Raw genomic sequence first — 24,584 nt, 5'->3', positions numbered from 1 at the left:
CATTGTCAGAATTCCTATCTCCATCCCAGTGCCAGTGAAGACTAAGATAAAACCAAACTACAGCTTCTATGATAGCTATCACAGTAAACTGTATAAACTGATGCATCAATGAATATAACTCAACAAGTAATGCTCAATCAAGGACTTGATTTACTTTGGGAGGAAATAGACATATTAATAGACTCCTCCGCTTTGAACTGCCTGCAGAACTTGCCTGGACTATATATCACTTGTATGCATTGTGAACTATCGTTTGGTGAAGCGAATTGTGGTAGTGCTGGCATATTTTTGCTGATGGTGTCACCAGTGATGCAATTTTTCCTAAGGAGCCGTCAATTGGCTTGGTGTCGTGGCATTTCTGTATTCTCCTCCCTTCTGCTAGTGATGGTCTAAAATTTGGGGGCCAAAATTTGGGGGCCAACAGAGGTGAGGCAAGAACCTCACCCCCCCCACTGGTGCATAGGCCTATCCACAAGTATGGCTGTATGCTGGACCGGTAGTCAGTGACGGGTATGATCCAATTGCAGTGGTATCAACCTAAGACAGGAGGCTGACTCCTAGAGGTCAATTTTTCCCATGACGGGTAAGAACCATATATTGAATTGGACAACCTACCAGGCACGGTCCTTAAGCCACATTGCTTTTGTTTAATCAGAAGGGGGGAGATGCTGAGAGCCATTGCCAAGTAGGAATGACGCATGGCAATTTCTTTGTCAGCCTACCCAATGTTACTTAGAGGAAGGACTCTCCATATTGGACCCAGGACATATGCAGTGACTTTGCATGAAAGGTGACCTTGCTCAAGGACCAGGGCGGATCCGGGTTTAGGGTGGATCAGGGTTTAAGGTGATTCCTGCTGGGAATAGGGTGTATCCTGCTGCCTCAGGTGCCTTGAGTTCCCTTTGAGTTCTCGCGGGATTCAGAGAGTATTTGGGATTCAGAGCCCGGTGGAGAGCGTGAATTTCCCCAGAATGTGCGTGTAGAGTGCTGGTGTGAGTTCGGGAATAAAGAATTGCTGTTTGAATCTACAAGGCTGTGAGTGGCTCGTGATTTTGTGCCCAGCCAGACTGCGGCACCCAAATTGTAGCCTCCTCACCTTCAGGAAGTCTTCTTAGCTTCCAGCTTCTTCATGGCACTCCCAAAGCCCCTGTGAAGATGCCACTCATGGCACTTAGCACAGGGTATGGCCGTCCTTGTCTCCCATGCTTCATCGCTGAGGGAAGGCACTGCCTCTTCCTGCATGGGGCCTGACACAAAGGTGGCCAGAAAGCATTGACTGGGAGTGAGGACCATAGTGGTGGTTGCAGCAGCCTTGGGGCTGGGCTTGTGCCCACGAGGAGAGGACAGGCTGCCTGCTGTGCTTATGCCTTTGGGATGGGAGAGAATGGAGCCATCACACAGCAGATGTGAAGGAAGGACTTTCCAAGCTGTCCCTTCTTGTACCTCTGTTTCCCTATCACCTCAGATTGGGACCTGGGATCCCTGAAACAGATGTAGGCCCAGGCCCCACACCCCTAAAATAAGTTTGGTCTTTTAAAAAAATTTTTTCTAAGTTTGGTCTTTTGAAGGTCTGAATTCAAACAGTACCCCCCCACACACACACACACCAAATCTTTTCAGCCTTCTCTGTCTGAATAATGGATGTTTCCCCTGAGGAGTTCTCCTTTGCAGAAAGATCCAGGGAAGCTGAATGACCCTGTGTCTGCTGGACTCCCATAGAGGAGAGATTTGCTCTCTCTCCTTCTTATCTCCCTCTTTCCTTGCTCCATGACCCGAGAACCATCCACCCTATGCATCTGTACTCACCACCTGTCATCATAATCTAATCTCCCAAGCTGAATGTCTACATGGAGAAGATGTACACATGAGCAGACAAGAACATCTTGATCTTCACCTCGTATTTCCCACCACCAAAGAGTTCATAGGCATTTTGATATGGTCAGTGAAAATCTGCTACAGAGATAGGCCCACTCTAGATGTGCTGAAAAAGCAGATTTCCAGAACTGAAATGCTGGGAATGACTTTCCAGAAAGGGACCAAGTTTACAAAATCATGGCCTTGTAGCAAAACAACAGACCCAGGAGACAAATGGAAGGCTTCAAATCCTGTTTCTGTCACTTGCTATATAATCTTGGGTATGTTCTCATCTGAAAAATTGTAGTATTAAAGTATACACCACATAGAGTTAAATGGGCCACTGAGGATATAGATCTAGAATAATTTATTTATTTATTTATTTATTTATTTATTTATTTATTTATTTATTTATTTATTTATCTTGCCAATAAATAAGGTGGGGGAGACTTGACGGAAAGGGGGGTGGGGTCATGGTTCAGAAGAAGGGACATGGAGGTGTTACTGCAGGGGAACTTGGACTCCCAGGCATAGCATCCCTCCCCTAGCCACCCTAGCCCAGTGATTAGTCATCATTAAATGAGAGCAGTTATCATTATAGCCTGTGGGAACCTGTTTCCCAAGGAAATGTTTTTTCCCCTGGAGCTTTCCTCTGAGGAATTCATCCCTACCATTTCCAACATAGTAATCTCTGTAAGAGGACAGAACCTGGGCAGTGGCCTGCTTTAACAACTGGCTTTCTGCATTAGGGGAACCTTGGTTGCAGCATTTGCCAATTTCCATGGTGTTCCAATGGCCACCATCACCTATTTCTACTGACCGGACCTAGGATGTCAGCTGATCTGTGGTGGTACATTTTTTTTTTTTTGCCTTGGATAGAGTGACTGAGAGAAAATGAAGGGGGTCATCTCTAGATTTAACAGTGCTTCTCAAAATGTGATACATGTTTGAAATATTTATAAAGTTCCTGAGTCTCACAATGGATGTAGTAAAGCAGAATCCGGAAGACCAGCTCAGGAATATCTTTGAATCAACTGCTGAGGTCATTCTTAGGTTTGACAACTACTTGGTTAAAGGATCTCTGACGTGGTTAAAAGATCTACTGGCAGGTGCAGTATCACATGCCTGTAATCCCAGCGGCTCAGGAGGCTGAGGCAGGAAGATCGTAAGTTCAAAGCCAGCCTCAGCAATAGCGAGATGCTAAGCAACTCAGTGAGACCCTGTCACTAAATAAAATACAAAATAGGGCTGGGGATGTGACTCAATAGTTGAGTGCTTGAGTTTAATCCCTGGTTAAAAAAAAAAAAAAACACCCAAATTCTGACTTGTCCAAGAAGTTAGAATGGGCCACAAGATAAATGTGAATTCTACACTCCATTACCAACAGCAGAGTCAGAAAGCCAGGTTCCAAGAAGGACCGCAGTGCATACAAAATGACTTTGGTCAGAGCGCAATGAAATAGATCTAGACATGAATTAACCATGGATTAGATAACCCTGTTATTTCTCTGATCCAACCATGTTTAGGGCAAAATTTGGGGGTCAATATGCAAAGGCCCTGCCCAGTGTGGAGCACAGCTTTCTGCTGAACTTTGAAGAGTTACTGGGTGAGAAAGAGCTTGCAGAGTGGGTGGGAGCTCTGGATGTCTGTTCTTGGAGGAGGAAACAAACCCCTAAACAGATCCATTTGTGACTCCAAACTCTGTGTATTGACTCTATTCAGCATCCTGGACTCCATGACTCTAACAACTTAAATAATTTTTATTACAAAAGAAAGAAAAGACCAAAACATCCCCCAAGTTCTCCTGTGGATTTCCCTCTCTTGCCAATAAATAAAATGGGGGAGACTTGACGGAAAGTGGGGTGGGGTCATGGTTCAGCAGAAAAAGGAGCTTAGCCTGGGCAGGGTTAGCAAGGACATCCAGCCCCTCTCCCTGAGTCCCAGGTACTATGGTCACATTGGCCAGAACACAGAACTCTGCCCACTGACAGCAACAGTTTCAGGATTTGTCTGGAGGAGTGTGGCCAATGGAAGGTCACGCCTCAGGATAGCCAGGATGGCTGCCCCACCCCTGTGGCCCTTTAGGTTCTGGGTAGCAATGAGTCCAACCAGCTCCCTGCTGGCTCCCAGGGAATCTAGCAGCATCAACCGAGGTGCAAGCCCACCTATGGGCAGAATCTTTTCATACTGTGGTCTATTACCAACAATGAAGTTGGAAACCAGGCTGGAGAAAGACTGGAGTAAGCATCCAAAGACAGATGGAATTGTCCTCTGATGGAGAGAGGCAGGGTGTGAAAAATCATAGTGAGAGCTGACTGGGTGTCAAGGTCTCTAGGGTAGAGGGCTAGCCCACTGCGCCTTGCCAGCTCAGCATTCAGCTCTATCACTACATTGGGGGACTTTGGCGGACATTAGCATTGCCCAGTCAAGTCTCAATGGTGTGTCTCCTGTGGAGGAAATAGCAGGGACTAGTGCCTCCAGCTTAGGTCCCTTCCAGAGCCACAGCCCTCCTGGCAGGAAGACCTTTGGGTCCAGCATGGCAGTTCCTGGAGGGCAGTGGTGGGGGTCTTTCAGCTCCCTGCTCCAGACACGCCCAGTGGGTGGAAGCTACCCTCTTCTAGCAAGAGACGCCCCAAGCGGTAAAGCAGCTGAGGGTACCAGTGTATGCCCTCGCCTGAGGTCCAGCTGCCCCATGCCAAGCTGGGAAACAGTCGCAGGGGCCAGAAGGCCAACTGAGCCAGACGGTGGTCAGCCACAGCTGCAAAGCAGGAAGCTACCACATCCTCTACCACCAGTGTCCCGTGCCTTGTGAGTGGAGCATAGGCCCCGAGGGCCACATGTGTGGAGACAGCTGCCACCCGGGCAGGCTGAAGGCCAGGGACCCCTGCTACCAGCACGTACTGGCCAGGCTGCACGTGGCTGGCAAATGTGGCCCGAAACCGGGCTACTGGTTCTGTGTGGTTGTCAGCAGTGAAGAGCAGGTGGGCAGGAGTGAGTGCCAGGCGACGTGGGGGGTCCTGGGTCTCGATGACCTGGAAAGCCCTCAGCCTGTTTGGCTCACGGTCCAGGAAAATGAGCACGTCGCTGAAGGTGGGGTTCCCATCCTCCCCCATAGCCAGCACCCGGTCTCCTGGCTTCACAGCTGACAGGGCCACACGTGCCCCACTCTCTAGGCGCACTTGGGCTCCAGCAGGAAAGCAGCCACCTGTCTTGGCTGCCGCCGAGTGCTCTGTGGGAAGAAGGGACATGCAGGTGTTACTGCAGGGGAACTTGGACTCCCAGGCATAGCATCCTTCCCCTAGCCACCCTAGCCCAGTCAGAGCTCCTCTTGTTTCCAGGGAGCCCCCATCTGTATCCCAACCCCTGCAGGTAAGAGCCTACCCCCAACCCACAATATGATCTTCAGATCCCCTTCTCCCCAGCTTTTGCCAATGAGAGGAGCATACTGGGGCTCCAAGATCCAATGGGTGAGGAAAAGGGCCCTCCCAAAGCCCAGGTGATATCGTCCATATTGACAGCTTGCCAATGCTGTGAAGGAGTCAGAGAACAGAGGTCAGCTGAGCCAGGCATTGGTCATTTGTGACTTGACCCTAGGAAAGCTGTAGCCTCAGAGAGAAGGAAAGTCACTTAGCTCCTCTGGGGTCTAGATATCCTGTTAATTCTCACCCCTTGCTCAGATGCTTCCAAAAAATTGCCCTCCCTGTAACAGAGTTGGTTCTTTGGGTCTATGGAAGGGAGAGGAGGGCCACCCATAGGGCAAACACAGACTCCTGGGGCAGCCTCTTAGTGAATGGTCAGGGATGGTCATGGGCAAGAACAAAATCACCACCGTTAGTTCATGTACAGGGTCCTTGTAAGGGCATAGGACTTAGCGGCATCAGCAGGTGAGATGAAGAACAGTATCTGGGGGTCAAGAGTAATGATGGAAGTGGCCACTTGGGGAGCTGACCCTGGGCCAGTGTTTGCAGGTGAAGGTGGATATGACTTGAAGTAGACCCAGTTGGTGGGGGAGGTGCAGAGCAGAAGAGTCAGGCCGTGGCTGGGGTCAGAGTGAGATCACTGCTGTGAGCCTCAGTAGGGACAGGAATACTAAAAAAGCAGGCTCCATCTGTGTGCCGGGTCTGTGAGTGCAATTACTACATTGTGTTGGTGTGGAGGGCGGAGCCTGCAGCCAGGGGGTGCAGGCTGGGACTCACACAGGAGCCATGTGAAGCATCCATGACTGGGTTCAATGTAGGTGACAGTGACGCTGGTGAGACTCTGGTGAGGGAGAGGGCAAGGCTCCAATGCCTGCCAATTTTGATCAACAAGGCGGCCAATCTGGAAAAATCCACTTTATTGAGTCCACTTTGTTTATTTTGGCACTCACAGCTGGCTTTGCCCCAAAATGTCCAGCTTCAGGGCTCTGGGAGAGAGGTTGGGGATGCCTGCACCCTCCACCCTGGGAGGCCTGACCTGTAGCTGGGTGGTGGGTTCTGAACCTTAGGGCTTCTGATCAGGCATACTTATGTTTGGGCCCTTTCTGACCCCAAGCCCCACCACTTCTCCTGCACCGAGGGGGCACATGCCAGCCTGGCTTCCTCCATCTGTCCAGTTTGCTCTGTCTTGTACGTCCTGTGGTAGGCTCTGGACTGTGGACCAGCAGGTCAGCACCCAGCAACACTGGGACAGGCCCTGTCAACCTAGGCTTCTGCCATGACACTACCAGGCATGCAAGGGACAGGCAGTCATGAGCAGCTGCAGGGAACGCCGCCGACGTCCTCTTCCCCCAGTTCCCAGCCTCCATCCCCTGGTGGGCATCTTCACCTTCTTGGCCCCAGAGGGTACTGTGCTGTCTGCCCATGCCCTGCGGCCCCGGCCCCGGGTCCAGCCCCCCGGCATTGGCTCACCCGACTTGACAGAGCAATGCACGTGAGCCTTGGATTCGTAATACACCCAGTCGAAGCCAGCCTCCACTGCCAAGCGTGCCAGCAGTCCGTACTTATTGCGGTCACGATCTGAGGTGGTTATGTCCACTGCACGGCCCTCGTAGTGCAAGGACTCCTCTGAGTGGTGGCCATCCTCATCCCAGCCTTCAGTCACACGCAGCTTTACACCCGGCCACTGGTTCATAACAGATATGGCTAGCGAGTTCAGGCGGTCCTTGCAGCGCTGAGAGAGGAAGGCAGAGGAGTTAGCTGGAGGAGCAGGAGGTGGCCAACCTTGTCCCATACTCTCCTACTACACCCGGAGTTGGAAAAGCCAGAAAGATCTCTGTCCTCCTTAGGAAGAGAAGGTTCTAAAGTGCTCCCTCCCAGTCTAGCATCCAGGTGCCCCCAGGGAACTGAGCCACATTGTGATACCACAAATATGGGGGATGCAGGATGTATGTGCCCTCAAGGTGCCCTTCTCTGTTAGGTGGAGATACCCTTCCCTCCAGTATTGTCTCTCCCCTGCTCTGGGTTTGGTCCCTAGAGGTGCCAGAGGAAAAAGTACTAGTGGAGTCTACTGCCTGAGGCTGGCCTGCTAGGCGTGCAAAGCCTGAGGTGCCCAGTAGGTGTCACCGCAGCCTCAGGGCTGAGGTCTTGGGATGATCATCCCCGGAGGAACAGCAGGTGCAGAGCGCCCAGTGGGCATAGGGCAGGGGATGTGATGAAGGGGAATCCCAAGCTTGCCTGGATCCCTCCAAGTACCACTGAGCAGTCCTGCTGGGACCCTCTTAAGATTTCAAGCCCACCAGCACCCACCAAAAAGACAGAGGGGCAGAGAACTAGCAGCTGGTGGGCTAGTGCCCCCCTGGCCTGATAGGGGGCAATAGGGACTGTCTTACTCTGCAAGCATCGAGTGAGGTTGACACCTCTGCATCTTCCCATTGGTACACTGCTTCTGTTTGGAAAAGGGACCCAAAAAAACTGAGCCAATGCTCTCAAGGATCTGGCTCCATATCATCAGGATCCTCCTTAAATGGGATGAAGCCCCACTGAGGAAAGACCAGGAGAAAACTTTCACTGTTGCTACCTCCTTGTTAGGGTCCTTAGAGCAAAAGGGACCATGCAGCTGACTGAAGGAAGAGGGCAAAGGAGCCCAGGCCTCCACCTGTAGGGAAAAGGGCCTTCCACCAGGCCTTGAATCAGAGTTGTGAGGCCCCCACCAAGTGTGGGCCACTCATGCCTCAACCTATCCCCACTCCAGGGGCCCCATAGACCCTTGGACTTGGCCTCCCAGGAGCCAACGACTACAAACCAAAGTCAGACCCAGCCTTCCCGGCAGGCAGCCTGGCTTGGGTCGCTCACTGCTCGGAGAGGTAGCTTTAAGTGTTCCCTTCCTGGTCCATGCCGCCTGGCTTTTAGCCCCCCACCTATGTCCACCCGAGGACACAGCTCCCAGCCTCTCTTTCCCCCAGTCCCCCCTCCCTCGGGTGCAGAGCCTGGGCTCTCGCTGTCAATGATTGCCCAGCCTGTGGCCCGGATCCTTATCTGCATTCCTCGGCGCCCGGCCCGTCCCGGCCACCAGCCAACCTTCGGCCCCGACATCGGCCGACCGGCCCCGGCGCCAGGGTGCATGCTGAAAGCCGTGCTTTAGCTGCTTTCCCTAAAGGATTTAGAAAGCCAGCTGCCTGCTAGCGGAGGAAGATCCCGGGACCCTAGAGGAGGTCTCTCCCTTGGCTCACCCTGCTGCAGGGAAGGGAAGTTTGCACCCCTGCGCTGGGTTGGAGCGTGGATCCTGTTCCGAGAACGCTGAGACTTCAGTCATCTCTGTTCCCCGTCTCCCTCGGCATCCCTGCTCCTCTCTTCCATCTCCGCCAATTCTCGTTCCCGCCACCAAGCCCAGGGATTCCCCAAGTTCGGTCCAAGAGCCCAAAGGCCCTGGCACCCCACCCTTTAAGCGCAGCAGCGCCGCTCAGCTATCGGGACAAATACGTGGGGCGCAGCGGGCTCCCTATCCCACCTCCGCCTCCCTACTCAGCTCTTCCCTGCTGTTCCTCAACCCCAGACCCAGCCGGAATAGTGATCCAGGAGGGGGCAGCGCAGCGAACTAAGAGCACGCGGGGGAGAAAAGGCCAGGGGGCCCCTAGCGCCCGGAGCTTCTTCGCCTCAGGGGTACCAAATGGCTTCGAAATGAAAAGGTCGCCGCCGTGAGGAATGTTAGGCCGGGAGGAACTGCGTGGGCCCGGGAGGCAGCAGGGTCGAGGTACTTCCAGGTGCGGCGTCTAGCCTGAGCTGCCAGCGCTCTCGGGCAGAGGGGCCGCCGCCAACCTGCTGGGGAATCTCTTCGCATAGACTCCGCGCGGCTCCGGGATGCCGACACTCCTGCCGGGACCCTGGCCGGCCGGTCTTGGGCAGAAAGTAGACGGGCTTGGTGAGAGGGGCAGGTGCCAGGGGGCGTGCCAGGCAGTCGAGAAAAGGTGCCAGGGGGGCGGGTAGACCCGGCAGGTGGCTGTGTTCCGCAGCGCGCTAGGAGGGCGGATCGCGCTCACCTGGGTCATGAGGCGGTCGGCACCCGTGTTCTCCTCGTCCTTAAAGATGATGTCGGGATTGTAGTTGGGGGTGAGTTCCTTGAAGCGCTCCGAGCTGCGTGCGATCTTGCCTTCGTAGCGCCCGCTGGCGCCCAGGGTCTTCTCTGGCACGTTGGGGCTGAACTGCTTGTAAGCCAGCGGCACGAGTTTGCGCGGCGGTCGCCGGCGACTGCCCACCACCCGGCCCGGCCCGCAGCCCCGCGCCGCCGGCACCACCAGCAGCAGCAGGAGCAGGCAGAACCGCAGGCGGGGCCGGAGCCGGGCGGGAGACATGGCCGAGGAGCCCGGTAGAGCAGCGGGCAAGGGAGCCTTGTGGGTTGATGGGGTGGGCGGGTCGGCGGGAGCGCTGTGGGGGCTCAGGCGACCAGGTGGCTCCTGGGGGCTCCAGGCGGGGGCGCCATGGGCGGCGTGGCGCGGCTCAAGGCCCGCGGGACTCAGGTGCGGGGCGGGGGCCCAGGGCCCTGGCTGGTGGCGGCGCGCTGTCCCCCTCGGCGCCTCGACTCTGAGCTGCCCAGCTCGCCGGCCGCCAATAAATAGGCCGGCCCGTTTGTTTTGGCAACGCGGCGGCGGCGGGGGGCGGCGGGCGGCGGGGCTGCGGGCCGCCGGGCTGGGCTGGGCTGGCCGGGCCGGCGGGCTGAAGGGACCCGCGGTTAGCACCCCGGCCCGGCGGTCAGGCGGCTCGGGCGGAGCGGGAGCTGCTGCCGTCTGCGGCGCAGCCCCGGGCCGAATGAGAGGGGAAATGGAAGAGATCCGGGCTCGGGCCCCGTGCAGACCGCACCCTACCCATGTCCCTGCCTCCTGCGCTCTCGACAGCGAACCTGTAGCAAGGGCAGCACAGCCTCCTCCCCCTCGGGCGGGCGGCCCCGACACTAGCCAGCCCTCGTCCAGCGCGCTTCTCGGCAGCGCGTCAGCCTGCCTGCTGCCCTCTGCGCCCCCTGCACTGCCTGCGTTTGCCCTCCCCGCCCGGACGCGCCCCACCCCGCCCTGGCCTCGCCTCCCGGCTCCTCGCGGCTCCGGGGTGCCCCGCCAGGCGCAAACCTCCCGGACAGGAGATGCCACCCCCACGGAGACCGCAACCCACGGCGCGGCCGGACGCGAGGGGCGGGGGTCAGTGGCCGAACCGCACAGCCGCCTACGGTGTCCCCTGCGGGAAAGCAAACCTAAAAGGCAGGAGGCTGCTCATAACCTGGTGCCCCACCCTGGCCCAAGCGGCGCGCCCTCTCAGCTTAGTGGAACTGGGTTCTGTATCAACCCAAGGAACATCCCACGGCCTGCCGGTGTGAAACTGGGAGTGGGCAGTTCAGCCTTTTGAAGAGGCAAATAGAGGCTTCTGAGTTGAAAACACTGAAAAAACAACAAACAAACAAACAAACAAAAAAAAACACTATTAAAACAAGCAAGACGAAGTTGCAGATAGGCCGACACCAAGAGCAGAGCAGCTAAAATGAGGACATCCACAAAACAATGAGCCCAACTGCCCAGAGACGCCACGAGCCACCTCACAGGAAGAGCAGCTTGTTAAGAATGCCAAAAGGATCCAAAGTCCCTACAAGTATTCTTGGCTCTACTTTAGAAATGAAAAAGGACAGAATATGTAGAGGAAGCTAGAAAAGTGATCGTGGGTTGTGTATTTTAATAGGACATTCAGGAAAATGTAATTAATTAGGATTTATTCTGCCCAAACAAGAAAAGGTAAGTGTTAAAAAACAAAAAAACCCACTGCCATCACAATATTAAACTATATGATTTTTTTGCAATTCAATAAAGAGAAATAAAAGGGTAAGAAATAAAATGATTTAAAAACTCTTATTCCAATATTAATACATTTATTGGTACTTGTGTGTCTGAGATACAGGAGCTATTAGATATTATTATACTGCATTCATCTTGCAAATCTAATTTAAACTCACAACAATCAGATGAGCTATTGCTATCCTTATTTTACAAATAGGGATATCTAAGTTAAGAGAAGATAAGCAACTTACCCATGGCTCAGGAGCAGAGGTTCCACCCCATGTGGATGCAGGGGCCAGCCCTCACCTAGGCAGACATTAATCCCTTTCTCTGTGCAGGTCTCACCCATCCAGCACACCTGGGTTGTAGGAGGAAGCAGCTTTTCATAGATTCATTCAGATTTTCTGGATCAGTTTTGTGAACACAAATTCAGGATTGGACGGAATTCAAGAGGGCTTAATCCAAGCACTCGATATTACAGAAAGGAAACTGAGGCCCACAGAAGAAAATTTTGGATGATTCCACCAGGAGTGGAGTGGCGCCTGTGAATTGAAAACAAAATGGATTACCTCCTTTTCTCCCCTTTGTTGGCACCCCCCACCCCACCCCGGTGGTGCCATGCTCTTTAGCACTCAGATTCTGTTTCCTAGTCACAGAATGAATGTTGCCTCTTTCCCTTGAAAGTTTTCCAAAGGCTTTAACTTGAGTTTTCCAGGGTTCAAGAACCATTCATGCAATATCTTCATCTTTTCCTACACTCTCCACACCTCTCAGGTTTCTGGGGTACAGTACTCAGCAGATCAGTACCTCCCAACCAAAAGAGGCTCTGTTTTTATGAAGCTCCAAAAAGAAGCCTCCCTCAGAAGATGCCCCCCCACACACTACAGGCTTCTGCCTTTACCTATTGCAATGTTTAATAATAATCTAGAGACATTTTGCCTTAAATATCATTTGTCTTCCCCCCTCCCTCTCCAATGCAAAATGAACTCTTTTCCTCTTTTTCATGCCTTAGCAATCAAGGCTATTTTCCTTCTTAGTATCCCATATGCATGGTCTTGAAATTCATTTTCAATCTGCTTTTCTCCAAGTGAAAGACCATTTCTTTAAGATTATCTCAGAGGTTCTAATTTATGATTATTTATTTACAAGCTTTTCCATTTGTCCTCTCATTTTTCCTCTCTTAAATTGTGATTCTTATCCAATTGAACACAAATCTGTAAAGATCTGATTAAATAAAATTATTCAGTGGCTACAGCTGGGTGCCAAGAGTGCATCTGCAGCAGCACTGCCTCCTTGGCAGAGATTGGGACTTGCTAAGATCAGACCCTCCTCACTCAGGCCTATCACTAAGAAGCAGTGATGGGGTGTGTACTGGAAATGAAATGAAAAAGGAAAAATATGTAGAGGCAGCTAGATATTCTACACTATTTTCTGTACTATATAGAAAAGCTATACTCTTTTTTCTCAGGACACAATTTGTGTTTCAAGATCTGAATCTCAAAAGTAGATTAGTTCAGTCTCCTCTGGTGGAGGAGTAACATGATTGGAAGTATCATGATCTCTATAGCAGTGACCACAGCACTTTTAATCCAAGTAAGGACTAAAGAATCCGGGTCATTGCTTGTATGCCTATGTTCTTAGGTTCAGTAGATGTGGGGTGGCTGTTGAACTGGGCCAGTGCCTTAGACTTTTCAAACAAAGCCTGACTCCTTCTGATCACTGCCAGGCTCTGCCAGCAGTAGACCTAGAGAACTAAGGTGACCATTCTGGAGGCATCAACAGTCTGGGACAGCTCCTGACCTAATTGTCATTAGTGAGCAGAGAAGGCAGAGCCCATCAGCCTCATCAGAGCCTCATGTCTGAGTCCTGTACCTACTGGTAAAAATCACTTTCTTCTCTCACCTTTAGATCTCTTCTACCTCTCAGGCATCTCTATTTTGAAAAAAACAAAGAAAAATCTGTTGCTTTGGACAATACAATTAATCTTTGTCTAAAAGCCAAAGTTAGAAAAATAGGCTGTTAAAGGAGGAACATATATTATAGGGTCTGATAATTTAAACATCTGCATAGTAGAGTCTAAGGTGTTATTTTTATTATAATTATTTTTGGGGGGATACCAGGAGTTGAACTCTGGGGCACTCGACCATTGAGCCACATCCCCAGTCCTATTTTGTATTTTATTTAGAGAAAGGGTCTCACTGAATTGCTTAGTGCCTCGCCATTGCTGAGACTAGCTTTGAACTCACAATCCTCCTGTTTCAGCCTCCTGGGCGGCTGGGATTACAGGTGTGCACCATCTCCCCTGGCTCTACCATGTTATTATTTTTAGTCAGTACAAATTTAACATTACAGTACAAACTTAGAGTACTTGTACTATATAAGTGATATACTCAGATACATTTAAGTGTGTTTAAAATATATATAATACTTAATATTCACACACACACACACACGCTACATAGATCTATACTTCCATAGCCAACTAGTCTTTTTCTCCTAATCCTGCCTCTTGACCAGATCAATCCAGCCTAAACCAAAGGGTGCTGCACCATAACTGGACAAGTTTTAGGAATGCAGTTAGTCAAATGTCCCCGAGTGACACAGTGTATGGCAGCCTTGATGCAATAGAAAGAACACTAGAGCTGGAGGTAGCAGATTCATGCCTGAACACTATCTTTGCTACCTTTTATCTGTGTGACCTTAGGCAAGGTACACAAACCTTCTGAGTCTCAGTTTTCTCATCTATGATAACATTTATCTCATAGGGATGTTGACAGTGTTTAAAAATACAAGCTGTCAAGTCCAAATGTTGTATATAAATTTCTTTTATCCTCTGTTGGATTCATTAGGGGTGGTGGCAGTCCTCTGATTCCTATACCTGTCTGGAGGGTATAGGGTGCTCAGGTATGTGTGTGCCCTCAGGCAGCACTGGAGATCAGGAGGTCCTACATCTTTCTGTAAGGAGTCTCTACCTTGCTACAGTAGCATAATGGGCACACAGAAAAAGAGAATGCCAACAGCAAAATAGAAGATTTTGTTGTTGTCCTCAAAGAATTTATTATTTAACCTACCAAATATATCATAAAAATAAAGGCAACTACAAAGCCACAAATACCACTCTAAATGAGTACAGAGTGTGTTAGAAACTAGATAGGTTAACAGATTAGGTGGATTTATTCTGGGAGAATATGGAATTAAGAAACGATTAGCCCAGAGTTAGAAACCTCTTGGATGAAATCAGTTTTGAAGGAGGGGGAAAAATGGCTGCAAAAAATGAAAAGGAAACTCAGGGAGTGGGTGTGGGACAAGCCAAGATGAGGGGCTCTAATACTGTCCCACAAACCTTCACAAAAGCCTTCCAAAGTTGATGCCATTATCTCAGTTTTACAAATGAAGAAATCGAGGCTCAGAGCTTGCACATGAGGGAGGAGTAGCTGGAATCCAGGCCGGTGTGACCGTACAATGGCACAGTTTCTCGGTGAATGACTCCTAGCGCAAGAATGCTAGGTTGCTGACCTGTGTTTGAGTCAATCATTTTCTCTTCAAAATCTAAGAAATTGTTTTTGTCTTCAAGAGTTGTTACCTTCTTAGGCTTTTAAGCCTTCATGCTCTGACTGACCACTTCCTCACCTGGTTGGGATCACTGCACTACTGTTGACTTTTGGAAGAGGTTGGTAATTCTACCAAATTTGGCCCATATAGAAGCATGCTTGTCTTTCAAGTCTCAGATCTGTCCAGAATACATTTAGAGGTCCAATTAGAGCCACTCAAAACTAACAATGCTTTGAAAGCTAGCTATTGATCAGAAATGGGAATGTTGAGTTACCTTGGTCCAAACAATAAGCTCATTACAAGGCACTTCAGAGAGGCTCAGGCATTAAAGACCTTGCTTTGATGACTTTGAAAAGGTAGGAAAAGGCAACAAAATTAGTTACAAAAAGAGCATTTGCCCCTCCTGTAAGAGACCAAAGATGGTGGGAAACTCTTACCTTGTAGGCGGATAGTTGCATATGGAAAGACATGCACAGAATTGTATTTCTATGCATTATAACATGTTTACTAAATAATGAGCTTCATTTCTTCTCTAATATCTCTATTTGAAAAGAAAGTATTTGCTTAGCAGAAAATCTTGGAAACTATTAGTTTAGTGAATTTTCAATAAGGCAAGAGGCTACTATTCTTTTAATAGCCAAATGCCTGACAACATTCTTTGACTGAATTTGTTCTAATTCACTGAGACTCTCACTAGTCCCTTTTGGTAGACGAAACACCCTAAAGATTCTGGGATCTGAAGCCAAAGAAAGCAAAAAAGTATAGAGACACCTGCTTTTTAACAACTTGTATTCTTAGTTTCCACAAATAACAAATCCATTCCATTATAATTATTGATAACAAAATGGTATTTAAATCCTATTCCCACCCTATGACAGGTTCTCCCCTTCCTAAAACACTACTTTGGCTTATAACCACAAATTTTTAAAACTACCCCAAGATACTGTGGTATGAGAAGGTGTGTGTGTGTGATTGCATATTAACATTTCTTCATATTTTTACTCCACAACAACAAAAATTTTGAGCACCTACTAAATGCCACACATCATTCCAGATGCTTGGGATGTAAGAAGACAAAAAACCAACCAACAAAAAAAAATTAATAACAAAAGAACAAAGATCTCTGACTTCATGAAGCTTTACTCTGGTGGGGAGGAGTTGGGGAGATTAACAATTAAAAACAAAAATACAATAAATAAAACATAGAATGTATTAAAATGCAATTAGGGGGGACCATGAGAAAAACACATGAAACAAGATAACAGGATGGAGGGGGTCAGCCAGCTTATGGGGAGCAGGGAGGTCAGCAGGCAGCTTGCTCCATGGAGTAGTCAATGTAGAACTCTTTGAAAGGGTATAGTTTCAACAAAGACCTGAAAGAGGTGAAGGTTTTGCCTAAGCAGGTATCTAGGGAAAGAAACTTTTAGGCAGACAACTGCATAGATCAAAGAGACCCTGACATGCTTGGCATGTTACAGAAAGACAAAGAGATCATTTCGATGGAAGAAGATAAAGTTTAAGAGAAAAACTGGAGCAAGTGACCTTGACTTTCTACTTCCTGATCGCAAGGGTGTTTTCCAAACCTTTTTTTTTTTTTTTTTTTTTTTTAGTTGTTGATAGACCTTTATTTTATTTATTTACAAGTGGTGCTGAGAATTGAACCCATTGCCTCACTCATGCCAGGCAAGTGTGCTACCGCTGAGCCCCAGCCCCAGCCCCATTTCCAAGCTTTTATAAAACTCCAGTTAAAAAAAAATTTAGTCCCCCTCCTTTTTTGGGGGCTATTGAGGATTAAACCCAGGGGTGCTTTACCACTGAGCTACATCCCCAGTTCTTTTATTTTTCATCTTGAGATAGAGTCTTGCCAAGTTCCTGAGAATGGCCTAGAACTTAAGATCCTCCTGCCTCAGCCTCCCGAGTTGCTAGGATTACAGGTGTATGATACCAACCTCGCAAGATAACATACTCTTTAAAGAAATGTATGTTGAGCTGGGGATGTGGCTCAAGCAGTAGCGCGCTCGCCTGGCATGAGTGCGGCCCGGGTTCGATCCTCAGCACCACATACAAACAAAGATGTTGTGTCCGCCGAAAACTAAAAAATAAATATTAAAATTCTCTCTTCCTCTCTCTTTAAAAAAAAAAAGAAACGTATGTACTGATGTGTAAATATGGACAAACAGCATAGTTCAGTAAGAGTAGGTAACAAAAGAGTACTTACTTATAGGGTTCTTTTAAACTTAAAAAAAAAGATGTATTGTCATTGCTCTCACTTTCTATTTCATAAACTTAAAATTTTGGGCAAAAATTCTGTTCTTTAAATATCAATTTTGTTTATTGTGTAGGCTTGTGGAACGCGGGGAGTATGTCCCTGTGGCCATTTAGAAAGCAGTAGAGCACCCCTGTTGGTGAGAATGCCAGGGAATAAGCACTCAATCAACAGGATTAAAATTAATGCATGTTTAATTATTCCTGTTTCTTGTTGAATATAGGTTTTTAAAAATCTATTACAACAATGCCTACAAACTGGTGCCATTCTTTGGAAATTCATTGTAGTGATATTTTCAGTTTAGATTTTCCCATTTGCAATTCAAGTGTATGAACAGCATGAGGTTTAACCAACCAACCTGGCTTCTTATATTCCTCTTCTCCTTCAGAAATACAGCCCATTCTCTGGGGCTTCTGTGGGAATCTTTCTTCTCATTGAATTCTTCCCACTCATTACCCAATTGCTTACATTTTGAAATATTTTCCATCATTTTTAGGTCATTTGGTATCAGGTTCTCTACCTGCTTCAGTCCCAGTCAACAACCACCATGAAGTTACTTCTGGGATTTCGGTCCAGAATCATGCATATGTCTTAGATTCTCATTTCTCAGAACAGCTTCCCAGATGTCCTGCAGGTGGAAAGTTCAGTCCCTGCTTCACCCTGGCTTTGATGAATGACCACACCAGTCCCTGGATCATCACAGAGCACCCTAGTGAGAACATCTGCCAGGGTTTTCTGCTGTAGTGCCACCCCCACCCTCTGGAGACAGATTAATGCAGTTTCATTTGGCACTGTTCTGCTATTTTCATTCTTCAAATCCTAAAAACGCACATACACTTTGACCGTTCAATAGTCCAGAGTGCTGGAGCTGGGGCCTCACTGTACTTCACCTTCTTGACTAGTGATGCCTCCAAAACAGCGTGGCTGCAAGCCATGTCCCTGTGTCTTGGGTTTGAACACCCAAGTTCAAATTCAAGTTGGCCACTTCACAGTCAGTTGAAGCATCTGCAGGAGGAACTCTCCCAGCCTCTTGCTTAACATGTCACTGTGTTCAATCTCCCCATTCGCAAAATCCAGACACTGCATCTTTTCCCATTTTTGATTCAAAATCAACCTATCTTCTCAAACAACCTATCCCTTTTGTCCTGCTATTCCATTTTTAAAATTATTTTGCCATATTTAATTTGTACTTATTAAACACAATGGACATCACCACCATCAGAAAAGCATTCAGGTTGCCTTATCAGTATCACCTTTATATATAATCAGAGAATCAGTAGTAATATTGCTGTTATTGGATTACTGATGACACAAAAAATTCCATCTCACCCAAACAGTGCCTTCCCATTCCTCCCATGGGTGACACAGGACCAACTAGTATTGCTTTGTGCCCTGGAAGCATCAGACACCAGTAATAAATGAAACTGACAATCTTTCCTTCTCACTTGGCAGAGGTCTTTTTCTGTCTTGAATAAAAGATCTCTTTGTCACCAATGATTCCCAGCAGTACTATTCTTGACCCTTGAGCTAAGACTCACACCTGTAGGGCTTCCCTACCAGCTTGAACCCATTTTATCATCCTCTATCCACCCTTCAAGGCCTTGGAAGAGAGGGAGAAAGCAGGATGGAGTGCCAGTCAAGGGGATCGCTCTTCCCCTACTCCATTCCTGTCTCCTGTCCCGATTTCTGACGAGCTGTCGATCCTATCAGGGGTCCATAAAGCTGGGAGGACTCTGGCCCTAGAGAGGGGGGTAGGGGTTAGGCAAACAGGCCAGGGAGGCAGTTGGTTGAAATTTAACTACAATATTCTTGGTCTCTATTGTTTTGAGTGAGGCCCAATATTTCCACAGCAGGATTATAGGATCTGATTAACCACGTTAGACAACAATGCCAAGCTGGGATGGGCTTCCCCTTCCAGCTGCCAATATGAAAAAGTAAATACAACACCCAGATTTCAGAAGGGACTCCCAGCAGCCCCCATGCCCTACTTCCCTATTCTAACCTTGCCACTATTTTGGACCCCAAAGTGAAGAGGAGAGAGTGTGGCATTGCATGTTCCTTTAACTGCTGGCCCTTGGCCCAGCAGGACAAGTAATCCTGGCACAATCTTCCCAGGTGAGTCAAAGGCTGTGTGCTCCCCACACCCTGGAGTTCTTTCAATGCCTCTTCCGGGTTCCCCTGGTAGGCTGGTCCAGATTCTTAGGAATCCATGAGAGTTGGGTGCTTAGGGACCAGCACTTATTCAAAGGGGTCCAAGGGTGTGAATAGTGGCAAAAGATATGTTGAGTTCCAGATAAGAAAACTGAGTGGGGGTGGGAATTACCAGCTCAGAAGAGTGAGCATTTGCTAGAATACGTTGGTGCTATCTAATGACATCCCAGGTACCAGAATACGGAAAGGAGACCCTAAATCTGAGGGGATGCATAAAGGATGACCATAGAGAAATTCTCAGGAGATGGAAAGTATACATAAAAGGGTTCTGGGATAAAAGACTGAGAGATGTATGACTTTCCAGCTCCTCAAATACAGAATGAATCCCCAGGGTCCCTGTCCCTAACACACAGACAGGCTACCTGGTACCTTCCTTGCTGGTACACTCCCATAGGGTGGGATCATCTGTGACCCTGGCCACAGATAAGGATCACAGAGGAGACAAGAAAGGGACCTAAAGCAATAGAGAGCCCCGGACAGGAATATCCTCTAGAAGCTTCCTAAGGGTTACAGCAATAGGGAAACACCCCTTTAAAGTGTGAGCTTTCTCCTTTTCCCACATTTTTCCCTGTATGTAAGGGCCCAGTATCACCCAGTACAATTTTGTCAGCTCATACATGTATGGATGTTGGTAACAGGAATTAGTGACCATGGTTCTTGAGCACTGAGTTTGGTGGCTTCCTTGCAGTATGTTATTTACTCCTTTTGAACACTTTCTTCTTCGGGACAATTAGAAGACAGAAACTACTCCAGGGCAAAGTGTAGGAAAACATATCTGGCACAATCTTCCTAGGTGAGTCAAAGTGTTTGAAAACTCAGCTAACACTACGTTGTACTATACTGGAATACCATCACAGTATATTTTCTGAGTTAGGTTAAAAACTTACTCTCTTCTCATGGAATATAAGCTAATGAAAGAAGAAAAACAAAACAAAAATCACAAATGTGCCTGCTAATACAGATTACATTAATAGCACAACAGAGAGGGGTAAGCAAGACAGATCAGAGTGAGCTCACCACATGGGGGTTACTATGAGGATTTAGGCTTCCCTAAACTCTTTGGAGCAAATCTTCCCAGTTAAAAAAGTAGGAGAAAGTGAGGGATAAAATAGGAGAAGAAACTATCCCTGGTGACACTGTCAGGAATGAGAAAGTGTTGCCCTACTCCTTCCACCATCTTTGCACAGAGTACACAAGGGCTCCTGAATATCTCCCAACAGAGCTGGACTAGGGAGAAGGGAAGGACTTAGGAAAGGAAGGCTTAAATGAACAGGAAGGAAAGCAAAGGAGTCCAAATGTACCACAGGATAAAAGCAAGAAGCAGTAGGGTTGAGTATCAGAAGAGGTGGCATCTTTCCTTTCCCCAGTGTCCTGCAGCCAATCATGGTAGGGGCCCCATAGCAGGCTGATGAAAGGATCCTGGTCTGACTGGGATAGACTCTGTCATCCAGAGCACAGAAGCACAGATTTTACTCCCTGTTACCTTATGCCCTAGGAATTCTGGGGCTAGTTCCTCAGATCTCAGGGGAAGATGGTGACTAGAAGCTTCCTTCCTCCATCTCAGTAACTTTACCACACCCTGGAACCCTGATCTGGGAGAAGAGAAAAGCGCTGGCAGGATTATACAGAACCCAATCTGGACTGTGCTTTTAAGGGTTGATAAGAAAGAAGCCCCATGAGGTATGAAATAAGGTGGAGCTACCCAGCTGGGGCACAGAGATGAGGATTTCTCTCCCAGAAAGGAGAATGCCAGTCCTAGCTGACTGCCCTGGGACCAGCCAGCAAGGCCAAGTAGACCCTGCAACCTAGGTGGCGCTATTTCTCTACTTTTTGGATCAAGTTGCTACAGGAACTTCCTCGAGGTCCCAAGTCCTGCTCCTGGTTTGCTGGCTTGCTCGTGTAAACCACCTTATATTATTTTTTTTTCTAAAAATACTCCAAAGCAATTGAAAGAGTCCCTTCTCCCACCAGCCAGCCCTGGCCCCAGCCCCGGCCCCGGGGAGCGGGCGGGTAGGCGGGGAGGTGGGCCACTGCTTTATTAAACACAGGGAAAACTAATATTTACGGAATAAAATTTATGGAGCAGCCACGAGAATTCGACCCTTTTATGTGCATTTGGAGTGGGGGTTGGGCCAGGCTGGGGGCCTCAGGGAGGGGCCCAAGCCAGGGGGCAGGGCTGGAATACAGCCTGGCTGGGTCAATTTGTCAAAGCAGTGATTTCCTTGGAAGAATAATTCTGAACCACTACCCCTAGCTTGGGTAAGGCCTCTAGGGCAAGGATACCCAAGGCAAGGCCTCTAGCAGGGATGTTTCCCTGAGGATGCATTTAAAAAATGCCCTCAAGGAGGGAGCAACCTTTGAGAACGCAGGGGTAGTGGACAGGAAGATTCTCAGGCATAAACTAACTTAAACTTTTTGAAAAAGTCATGTCATCTTATAAGAAATGAAGAAAGTTATACTCTAAGGATTTTTCTTACAATTTTAGGAAAGTCATAGGCCCTTTGTCCCCCTGATTAAAAATGCCTGCTTGAGACTTTGCTCTTAGGCAGAGGAATTTATCCAGAGTGAAAGAACTCCCTATTTTTTTTTTTTTCCAAGCTTGCTGGGAAAGCCTCCCTTTTTTATGTGGTCTTATATCATGAAAACTCCAAAATCTGGCTATCTGATTTATGCTAAAAGGAAAGTACAGAACAAGGTGACCCAGCTGATACGCTGTTTTCACACAGGTTCCAAATTGCTTTGATGATAGTCATTACTAGTGGGCTCGCACAGGGGTGCTGGAGGTAAAGAGAAGTTATCATTAGCAACTGGGATGCTTGGTGGCCCTCTCAAAAGCTGTTGGCAGGAAAAGACAAGGGCATGAGTTCTGGAGTGCTCAAAGCTTCCTGCCTTAAAGAACCCACATGGAGGGGAGCATCCCTTGGAAGGAGGCAGGGTCGTAGGATAAAGGTGGGTGCTATACAAGATTTGAAGAAGACCCAACAGCACTCCTGGAAAAAGTGTTTCCAGAGCTGGGTGTGATCCCAGCAACTTGGGAGACTGAAGCAGGAGGATCACAAATTCAAGGATAGCCTTGGCAACTTAAGACTATCTCAAAAAGGACTGGGAATCTAGCTCAGTGGTAGAGCCTCCTTGGGCTCAATCCTAGTACTGCAAAAAAAAAAAACAAAAACAAAAACAAAAAGACAAGTGTCTTCAGTGTATCTGTAATAATGCTGTTAAGAATTCAGTAGTCCTAGTTCAAATTCTTTTTTTTTTTAAAGAGAGAGAGAGAGAGAGAGAATTTTAATATTTATTTTTAAGTTTTCGATGGACACAACATCTTTGTTTGTATGTGGTGCTGAGGATCGAACCCGGGCTGCACGCATGCCAGGCGAGCACGCTACCGCTTGAGCCACATCCCCATCCCCTAGTTCAAATACTTGCTGTCACTTATTAGCTGCATGACCTTCGCTAAGTCACTCAATCACTTACAGACTCAATTTCCTACTGAGTGAACAGTATCTTCCTCAGATGTTGTGAGGCTTCAATGTCAGGCACTTATTAGACAGACTACTTGATATACTTTAATGGCTTAATAAATGGTAGCTGATGTTCTTATTATAATAACTAGTACTTTATTATTCTTTGAATGGTCCTCCTTCCGTGGGCTACATCAATGCAGAAACATTAACCCAGCTAGAGAGGAAACACAGACAAGGAGGCCAGCAAAAGTAAACACACCAGAAAAGGCCTCTGCATTCTCCCACCTGCTACTGCAGGGTTCCCAGTGAACATCTGAGTTCTACTGTGTGTGTGTGTGTGTGTGTGTGTGTGTGTGTGTGTGTGTTTCACTGGGGGAGGCACTGGAGATTGAACCCAGGGCCTTGTGCTTGCTAGGCAAGTGCTCTCCCCTGAGCTACATCTTCAATCCTTTTTACTTCTTATTTTGAGACAGGGTCTCACTCAGTTGCCCAGGCAGGCCATGAACTGATGGTCCTTGAACTTATGATTCTCTTGCTTCAGTCTCTCAAGAAGCTGGGATTCCCAGTCTAAGGCTGACTTTCATTCCTCTGCCTTCAAGGTGAAGTTTAAGATAATGTTACAATTGAGAAAGACCTGGCAGAGAAGGTCAAGGGACTGTGCCAGTCCTGGGGTGTTCAAGAGGTGACTGTCTCAGACTTTGCCTGTTTCCTATGCCTTCACCCTCTTTCCTGGTAGGAAAGTTCTACAGGCCAATTCTGTTGTCCTTGGGAACTCTTGGGTCACTTCCTATTCTCTGTTATCCTAGTTCTCTACTTAGTATGTTATCTAAAGTGGAGTGAAGAATGAAGAAGTCAAATTCATTTTTCTCCCACCCATGAGAACCTACCTTGGCCCTAGTGTTCAAAGTTCTTTGTAATTTCAACCTGTTGTTTAGATCTTGTAAGCAGGCAGAAAACACATCCAATTGGCAAAGGAGAGCAGCAGCGTATTTTTTTGGGGGGTGGTGGTGGTGGTGCTAGGGATTGAACCCAGGGCTTTGTGCATGCTAGGCAAGCACTCTACCAACTGAGCTATTTCCCCAGCCCAGCAATGTATTTTATCTTGTGCTTATGGAAAGAATTCTGGAGATCAAAACCTCTGAAATGGAGTCTTAGCTCAGACTACAACAGAGAAGCTTAAGATAAATTTGAAGGATTGGACTGAGGACACAGACTTCACCCAGAGAGGACAACAGGTGAGGTGAGGTGAGGTGGGTTGAGTTCCACAGATACATATCTCAAACACAAGGGATTGTGCTTTTAATTCTATGCTAAAGAGAGAAGTGGGTCTCTGGGGAGCATCTGGGACTGGCTAGGGACTCAGAAGAGGAATACACAGGCTTCCTGGACACACCGTTCCTTTTTGAAGACTTGCTCTATATCCTAAAGTCTAAAGAACTTCCACCAAAAGAGACTGGATCCCAGAGACTGGCTTCCACTGTACCAGGGAAGGCCAATGCTCCATGGGATGGCACCAAGCTTTTCTTGTTTAACAGTAACCCATTCAGGAAACATGTGGCCATGAGCTTAGTTCTCTTGCTCTGAGAGTGGACCTTTGATTGTAACTCTGTTTGAGAGAAACTGCCAGGTGAGCTCCTTTCCATGTGATGTTTGGGAGTTGTTCTTCTGGTGCATCCTCAGTAGCTGAGCTCATGACTGGTTAACTAAAGAGGCCCCGTGGCTTCTTCCTCTTGACCTTTGACAGCTGAGTTCTCTGCATAGGGCCTGAAGTATCCTAGATAAAAAGGAACCCAAGTTAATAGAGGCTTTGAGACAGACCCACTGACATTGGAAAAGGGACTTTCTTCCTTTCCTGGCTCCTGGTTAGGATGAGGCCTCCTTGAAATGTCTGACATGGGTATTTTGAAATCTGTGTCAGGCACTAAATTGATATAAGACATGTTCTTTCTCCTCCAGGAACAACCTCATAGACCCTAAAGTGGGTTAAGGTGAAAAGGAGTCAAGGTTC

General features: G+C 48.1%; 2 protein-coding genes across 8 annotated transcripts in view; both read right to left on the bottom strand.

Moving 5' to 3' along the window:
• Positions 1–4,424: 4,424 nt before the first annotated feature.
• On the bottom strand, positions 4,425–9,622 carry Ihh (Indian hedgehog signaling molecule). Its single transcript, XM_076865591.2, has 3 exons — positions 9,311–9,622; positions 6,744–7,005; positions 4,425–5,083 (listed from the first exon to the last, which is right to left on the bottom strand). The coding sequence occupies exons 1-3, from the start codon at positions 9,620–9,622 to the stop codon at positions 4,425–4,427; spliced, it is 1,233 nt and encodes a 410-aa protein (XP_076721706.1).
• A 1,945-nt stretch (positions 9,623–11,567) lies between these two features.
• Positions 11,568–24,584, bottom strand: part of Nhej1 (non-homologous end joining factor 1) — a 93,584-nt gene continuing 80,567 nt past the window's right edge. For 6 of the 7 annotated variants that reach the window (XM_076865595.2, XM_076865596.2, XM_076865594.2 and 3 more), the window contains one exon: positions 16,753–24,350. In XM_076865595.2, coding sequence (XP_076721710.2) covers positions 24,276–24,350 — 75 coding nt within the window. In that variant the 3' untranslated portion in view covers positions 16,753–24,275. Of the gene's footprint in view, positions 11,626–16,752; positions 24,351–24,584 lie in introns of those variants that run through there. The other variant, XR_013092296.2, reaches the window with a different exon arrangement.

This window comes from Callospermophilus lateralis, chromosome 9 (assembly GCF_048772815.1).
Source record: "Callospermophilus lateralis isolate mCalLat2 chromosome 9, mCalLat2.hap1, whole genome shotgun sequence".
NCBI lineage: Eukaryota > Metazoa > Chordata > Mammalia > Rodentia > Sciuridae > Callospermophilus > Callospermophilus lateralis.
Note: the sequence above shows the minus strand (reverse complement) of the source record. Positions and strands in the feature narration are given on the sequence as shown.

Bases quoted from the DNA above. Each gene is read 5' to 3' on its own strand.
- Ihh (XM_076865591.2), bottom strand. From the start codon at position 9,622: ATGTCTCCCGCCCGGCTCCGGCCCCGCCTGCGGTTCTGCCTGCTCCTG. The intron at 7,006-9,310 runs GTGAGCGCGATC...TTCCTCTCTCAG, and splicing joins CCGACCGCCTCATGACCCAG to CGCTGCAAGGACCGCCTGAA. The intron at 5,084-6,743 runs GTGAGCCAATGC...TTCTTCCCACAG, and splicing joins GCATTGCTCTGTCAAGTCGG to AGCACTCGGCGGCAGCCAAG.